This window comes from Nicotiana sylvestris, chromosome 11, assembly GCF_000393655.2.
Source record: "Nicotiana sylvestris chromosome 11, ASM39365v2, whole genome shotgun sequence".
Lineage (NCBI taxonomy): Eukaryota > Viridiplantae > Streptophyta > Magnoliopsida > Solanales > Solanaceae > Nicotiana > Nicotiana sylvestris.
In genome coordinates, this window is record NC_091067.1 from 22,965,509 (window position 1) to 22,973,368 (window position 7,860).

At 33.5% G+C, this 7,860-nt stretch overlaps 1 protein-coding gene across 2 annotated transcripts; it reads left to right on the forward strand.

Moving 5' to 3' along the window:
- Positions 1-858: 858 nt before the first annotated feature.
- LOC104248771 (uncharacterized) lies at positions 859-5,429 on the forward strand. 2 transcript variants are annotated; one of them, XR_011403859.1, is made up of 5 exons: positions 859-1,145; positions 2,505-2,674; positions 3,453-4,758; positions 4,879-4,924; positions 5,045-5,429. XR_011403859.1 is itself a non-coding variant. In XM_070162918.1 (3 exons), exon 3 carries the CDS (start codon positions 3,483-3,485, stop codon positions 4,602-4,604), a length of 1,122 nt encoding a protein of 373 aa, XP_070019019.1. In that variant the 5' UTR covers positions 859-1,145; positions 2,505-2,674; positions 3,453-3,482; the 3' UTR covers positions 4,605-4,816. The 2 variants fall into 2 exon arrangements, 1 of the variants encoding a protein (XP_070019019.1); XM_070162918.1 differs by lacking the exons at positions 4,879-4,924; positions 5,045-5,429 and having other exon boundaries at positions 3,453-4,816.
- Positions 5,430-7,860: the final 2,431 nt, after the last annotated feature.

Consider the following 7,860-nt stretch of genomic DNA (forward strand, 5'->3'; position numbering starts at 1 on the left):
TGTCAAATCCTAATAGGCGACCAACTATGTGTTCATGTCAAATATAATCGACCATTGAATGACCTAAGAAACTCATTTCTTCTTTCATTCAATTGCTCTGGCCAAGGTCTTAATTTGGTCGTTTATAATTCATGACAACATGGAGTTTAAACTCATTACCAAGAGTTGACAGATTCCATCTTGATCAATCACTAATTCTACAAGTATTCAATCGTACCCAATATCCTTTTAACTATCACTCTAGGGCCATAAGTGTCTAGTATTAAAGCACAACAAATAACTTGTCAATTACTATAACGATCTCACGTCAAAAGAAATTCTTACATCACATTCTTCAAGAGAATATCTTATTGACAATTTATGGTAATTCTAACCATTAGGAATTATCCAATGAGTCAGTTCAATGATTATATCTCTATATGTATCATCTATCTATGTGATTTAGTTAATGAGATCAACTAATCTTTATCCCATAAAGACGATCACATAAATATTGATCTAACCAGATTACTAATGTCCAAATTAATAATCCTATGATCAAGAACAAATTTAGATTAAGTTGTAAGAGACTTTGCTCTTATTATCATGATCTCTATTACGATGACAAGTCTCAAAATTTAATCAAGGATCTTAACAAATTAATCAAACAATTAATAATAACTATGATAAAAGAATGTCATATATTTTTATATCGAATAACGTTCATAAAAATATATTCAAATCATCAAATATGAGATTGGATTTAGGGCATATCTAGTGTATCCCTAACAAATGACTCATTTTGATTGGTCAAAGACTATAGGCATTTCATGGTAATGCATGTAGACAATCCCAACCCTTTGCTGCCATTTTCAAAGCCTCCAACCTCTCTCCTACACAGGTCTTTCTCCAAACCTCTCTCTGTCATAACTCATGCCATTTCAGCCCCAAGCTCTTCTCCTCTCTTTTTCCTTTCTTCTCCTATACAAATATCTATACATAGTAATATACACACATCTCATATTTCTTTTTCCAAATTATATGCGACCCATTTACATATTTAAAGATTACTATAGAATATTCATATTTAACATATTAATACCCTTTTGAGCTTTAGTTTAGAACCTGAAATCTTGTTATTTCAGTCTCTGCAGCTCCCAGTAAAGGTGGGGTTTTTTTAAATATCATTTCTTGTTCATAATTAGCTTCTTTCTTATGTTTTTGTCCTTTTTTTTTGTTGCTACATTTAGGGCTTTGAGTTTTTAAATCTTGATTATTTTTTGTGTTTTCAAATAAATTTGTAATCTTTTTGATTAGGGGTTTTGTTGGTTTAATTTATTAGTATGTTTTGAATGGATTTTAGTGATAGAAATGAAAAGTTGGATTTCAGGTGAAACTTAACAAACTTTCAACTTTTAGTTGCATTGGGTAAAATCTATGTGTTACCCATTTGCTATTATGGAAATATTAAGTGATAGCTGAAAGGAATTTAATGATGTAATAATTTGTCAACATAGAATCATCTTGCACTTATTAAAGACACCTGGTATATTCTGCTGTTTATGGGATTCTGGAGAAATGGCTGTATATTCATGAAATATTTTTCATTTGTTAAAGACAACTGGTATATTCTTTTGAGTATTGATTTCTGGTGGAAATAGTTTTGTTTTCATCGTTTCATTAGAACTTTTACCAGATTTAGAATGTTCTGTTTTTTGGCCTCTTGTCTTAAATCTTAGTTTGTTATGTTAAAAGAGACAGTTTTTCATGAAAATTTAAGGATTCTGTAGTTTCTTATTTTTAGATTTCTGTTATTGCTTATTGTTTCTTGCGCTTCGAATTTTTATTTGGTTGGCTGGTGTTGTTGCTTGTTGTTACTCCTTCCTCTCTATCTTTCGTAAGCTGAGGATCTTCCGGAAACAACCTCTTACTTTCTTCATGTAGGGTTAAGGTCTGCGTACAATCTACCCTCCCCAGACCCCACTAGTCGAATTACACTGGGTTTTTTTGTTATTGTTGTTGTTGTTGATGTCTCACTTGATTCTTACAAGCAATGCATACCTAAGTGTGTCGAAGGCGGTTCAATTGAATCCCCTTAGTCAAAAAATTACACTGTACGAATAGAGTAAAATTTTGTTTTTTTTAAAAAAAATTGTTGAATTCCCTTGATAGTTATTGGAACATTTCAATGTGATGAAGTTGTGTTCCAATATGATAAGGAAGCAGAGGCTAGCCAAACTCTTCGGAATATTAGTTAGAGTCTGTCACCTGTACTTTATCTCTTAGTCGTCATTTCTTGTTGTATTAAGGACTCTATATAAAGCTAAGAAAATTATATAAGTGAAAGCAAATTAATATACGCGATCAGTTCCTGTGATTTTATAATAGTAGTTAAGTGTATCCACTCACTGTGCAAGTTTGCACTTTTTTCGAATCCTTTTGTTAGAATTCCTGAGTCTGCTAATGTTTGCAAAAATACAAAAACTTGATTTAGAAAAAATTTGCTTGCTTTGTCGTCACTGCAGGGAAGCATTTGGATGGAATGACTTGCTGGAATTGCATGTCCAAAGTTTGACAAATTTCAGCATAGAATGTGGCATAGAAGGTTTAAGATGGATATTTTTAGGTTGCTTCTTGCTAAATCTTGTCCTGATTTTCACATTGGCTTCACCAAACTTGATTTTTGGTTATTGTGGTAAGATGCACAATCTCCATTTAATTTTCCTAGAAAAAGAATACCACAAAATATTGGTTGCATATAGAAGAGGTAAAGTCTACGTAAACTCTACCCTCCTCAAACCCTACTAGTAAAATTACACTGGTTGTTGTTGTTACGTAGAAAATTTCATATTGTTCTGAATGAGTAATATGTCAAAAGAATTCTGGTTCAAGTCCTAATAATATAAAAGTAGTGGAGTTCAGAAATCTTATTTACTTCAATTTCCTTCTGAAATTAGAATTTGCATGAATATAATCTAGTTGAGATACTGTTTGTTTCCCCTGGCTAGTTAATGCCTAACGTTAATTAAGAAGCAATTACAAATATGCTAGTCATAGTGTATGTGATATTAGTCATTGATTATGATTTGATATATTTTAGTTACTTAATTCATATCTAATTAGGTTTTATAGTCAAAATAATATAATCTATGTTAGAAGATTAACCTCAAAGTTGGATTAGGAAACCTAAATTATTTAGTAATTTGATATATGTTACAGTTATCCAATTCATATCTACTTAGGTTTTGTAGTCAAAATAATATAAGAATAGGTTTTTAAGTAGTCAAACTAGTTTTGCACTATTATAAATAGGAGTGTTACTACGTATTTTCTTGTATGAAAAATTGTGGAGAATATTACTTTAGCATTGCTAGACCTCTCTTTAGATACTGAATTGCTCTTAGACGGAGTAACAAAATAATATAAACAGAGTCCCTTTTTGTTCTTTCCTAACTCATCTGAAAATTATGCAGACTATAGAAGTTTTGAACAATGAGGAGATAATGTTTGGCAAACTTCTGCCGTGTTATCGCATGGCCCCAAGACAGTCCCGCCTCAGCTCCAGACGATCTCGTAAAAAAATCCTTTTTATCGCGCTTTTGATACTTCTGCCGATTTTGTTCTTTGGTGTTTACCTCCACGGCCACAAAATCTCCTATTTTTTCCGTCCGCTGTGGGACAAACCTCCACCTCCGTTTGATCATTTGCCACATTATTATGCTGAAAATGTTTCGATGGATAATCTTTGTCGCCTACATGGATGGACCCTGCTTTCTGAACCACGTCGTGTATTTGATGGGATCATATTCAGCAACGAGTTAGACTTGCTCGAAGTAAGGTGGCGCGAGCTCTATCCATATGTTACAAAATTTGTGATCTTGGAAGCCAATACTACTTTTACTGGAATCCCAAAACCATTGTACTTCTCTGATCATCGCGAACGATTTGCCTTTGCTGAGGAAAAGATAGTACACGGTGTATTTCCTGGCCGTGTTGCGTCCCCTGGTTCACACGAAGATCCTTTTAAACTAGAAGCACAGCAGCGTATCGCCATGAACAGGTTACTTAAAGTTGCTGGTATTGCTGATGGCGACCTTCTCATTATGTCGGACACGGATGAAATCCCGAGCCAACACACTATTAAATTGCTGCAGTGGTGCGATGGGGTTCCTCCCGTCCTGCACCTTGAGCTCAGACATTACATGTATTCCTTTGAGTTCCCTGTTGATTATAGTAGTTGGCGCGCTACTATTCACATTTACAACAGGTGGACTCAGTACAGACATTCGCGCCAAACGGATGTTATACTTTCTGATGCAGGGTGGCATTGTAGCTTCTGCTTTCGGCATCTGCAAGATTTTGTGTTAAAAATGACTGGTTATAGTCACGCGGATAGAGTGCGACGTAAAAACTTCCTAAAACATTCTAGAATTCAGAAGCTTATTTGTGAGGGAGCTGATCTTTATGATATGTTACCTGAGGAGTATTCTTTCCAAGAATTGATCAAGAAAATGGGATCAATACCTCGCTCAGCATCCGCGGTTCACCTTCCTACATATGTCATTGAAAATGCAGATAAGTTTCGATTCCTTCTCCCCGGAGGTTGTCAACGATCACCACGATGATTCTCTTCATTTGTCAATTTTTTTTGCTTAGAATTTTCAATTGTATAAGGGATAGTTATTGATGTTTTTTTCCATAAAATTTGCAGAAGATGGTTTAGCTGTTGTTAGTAGAGTTTTGTCCGTTGAGAAAATAGGTTCTCTTACCTTTTGCTAAGTATGTATACATATTTTAAATCAATAATTGTCAAATGAAAGCATTGTTGTTAACTGCTCTAGCTTTGTGCTGGAGGGGAGTCCTGGAGCAACGGTAAAGTTATTTTCGTATGACATATAGGTGACGGATCCGAGCCATGGAAGCAACCATTAACACTTGCATTAGGGTAAGCTGTGTACATCGGCCCTTTTTCGGACCTGCATAAACGCGGGATGCCTTGTATATCGAGCTGTCCTTTTTTTGCTCTAGTTTTGTGTTATTGATTAGACTTTTGTTTTTACTGCAGCAACTTGGAACTGCACACAAAAAAAAGGCAGTCCGGTGCACTAAGTTTTTGCTATGCGCGTTGTTCGGGGAAGAGCCGAACCACAAGGGCCTATTGTATGCAATTTTACTCTGCATTTCTGTAAGGGGCGGTTTCCACGACTCAACCCACACTCTCACTTTTTTAGGACAAAAAATTACTCTCAAGATGCAAAGTGTGTTTCGGATCTAGAAAAAGGGTTGGAACAAATGGAGAAAAAGGAGAAAGGGTAAGAAAAAAAAGTGTAGGTAAGATTCTCCGGAAAGAGAGCAGAATCATTTTACTTTCCCTTTATGCATTTCTCCTTGCCCCTCTTTGAACTCTTTTGGCATGATTGAAGTGAACAGAAATTGAGGTTTTCCTTTAATTGATGATCCTTTTTTAGTTTTTTTTTTATCATTCCTTGAGTCGAGCGTCTATTAAAAATAACTATCCTTATAAGATAGGGTTAATACATACTGCTCCCGAAACCCCACTAATGAAATTTTACTGGATGATTGTTTTTGATGATCCTTTTTAATATGTCAACTATGGACTAGTGGAAGGTGATTGGTGGTAGGGTGCCAAGCTACAACCGGAAAAAGGTGATTAGTTGAACTCCTTTTGTCGAAAAATTTATATACTTCATGAATCGTTACTGATAATAATTTTTATTTATATATTCTATTAAATTTCGAACACTTAATAAAAAAAATTGGCTTCACCACTTGTGGTATCATAAGTCACTTGTCAAGTGCAAGTTGTAAAGTTGGTCCTCCTTCAACCAAAAATTGGATGATTTTCTTGATTAAAAGAAAAGAAATAGAACAGAAAAGAAGAAGAAATTAACCTTCTTCATTTGAAATTTCCTCATAGTACCTACTACCTATAATGGACAATAAGTCAACCCCTGTTGATTAAGCAAATAATATAGTTAGTGGAATTTCTAGCAGCCAGTCACAATTAAGCACATCATTTTACTATATTTAGTGGTAACTGTCATTTCACCAGCAGGAAAAAAGATTCACTTTAAACATGTAACTATGTAAGATGAGAATGAGACGAGTTACATATAAGGTTGTTGAGAAGCACTAACTTTTGTGCTTAATATTGTACTAATGTTGTATTAACCACCAAACTAAAGGACAGAGGAAGATAAAACGAAAAGGAAATAAGAAGGTCACATTCATATGACTCGATTAGGGGTGGCAAACGGGTGAGTCGGATATGGGCGGATCGAAAACGGGTAAATTATCTGACTTACATATTTAATACGGATAAAAAAACAGGTTATCCGGCGGATAATATGGCATGGCTTCTTGAATATGATCACTTTTGGAAGAATTTTTAGTCTTCCAAACTTGAGGAATCCCCAATTTGAGTTTTACAAATGTAAAAGTTAACACATTAGTTATCCATCTGGTTATCCATTTTCTCAGTGGATAATATGGTTCTTCTCAATATTCGACCTGTTGCTAAAAAGTTCATTATCGAACTCATTTTTTAATGGATAATACGGGTGAATAACTATTTTCTTTTAGCCATTTTGTCACCTCTAGACTCGATATACATAGCCAAGCTCGATTAGAGGCCACAAAAAGAAAAGAAAAAAAGAATGTTTGAATAAAAAATAAGGAGGTTAAATTATGAATAACATAACTACATAACATTATGTCACATTCATATGACTTCTTAATTTCAACATCGCATTCAAGGGTCCTTTAAGAAAGTTTGTTTGCTGACTTCTCTTTGGCCAAACTTTTAAAATCAACTTATTTTAAAAAAATATTTTTTTTTTAAAAAAAATATTTTTCTCAAAAATACTTTTGGTGAGAAAATATTTATGTTTGAATAATTAATTTGAAAAACAATTTTGAGTAGCAATTAGTGTTTGACTAAACTTTTAAAAAGTATTTTTACGTGTATTTTTCCTCAAAAGTGCTTTCAGAAAAGTATTTTTGGGGAAAAACTATTTTTTTCTGTTTCTCCAAAAATGCTTCCGCTTCTACTCAAAATCACTTTTTTTTTCTTCAAAAAGCTTGCCAAACACTTCAACTTTGAAAAAAAAAATACTTTTTTAAAAGAAAAAAAAAACAATTGAAAAAAAATACTTTTGGCCTTGAAGAAGCTTGACCAAACAGGCTATTAGCCTATGAGCATTGTATCGAACATTTTAATTTGATCTCAATCTTAACAAAGAAACGAAAGATTTTTTTTTTATAGCAAATATCCAAAGATAGATGAAATTAGCTGCTAACAAACTTGATGTTTTTTTTAAAAAAATTTTTGAGCATAAAAATATTTATTTATAATAAGCTAGAGTACGGGTGGTAGCGAACTATCGTCATTACAAGTGCTCTGATGGGCTATGGATATGCCTCTTAGGGCATTGTCATTCGAGATTTTTTCTTTCATATACCATATATGAAACCTTATTACCAAAAATGTGTATAGTTTCTAATTTACCTGCACTGTCCACATTTTTTCTACAGTTATTATACCAATCATTAAATACTAATTAATAGTAGCTGAATCTTCCTAATTTGTCGAGCTAAAATTCAGGAACAAAATCTTCTAAAAAGATTTGGCGTAAATCAGATCAAATCATATCACGGAAATCCTTTATCTTCAATTTATAATCAAATTCTGTTCTTCGATATTCTCACAATCGCTACAAATCAAAATCTCAGTTCGTCATTAAATCAAAATCGCTACAAATCCACCATTGACAGCCATTAAAAAGCTTGAAAGCTTTGAATTCAAATTTGGGTTTTCAAAAATCATTATTTGTTTGGATTGGGTGTTGTTGAAAATAATTG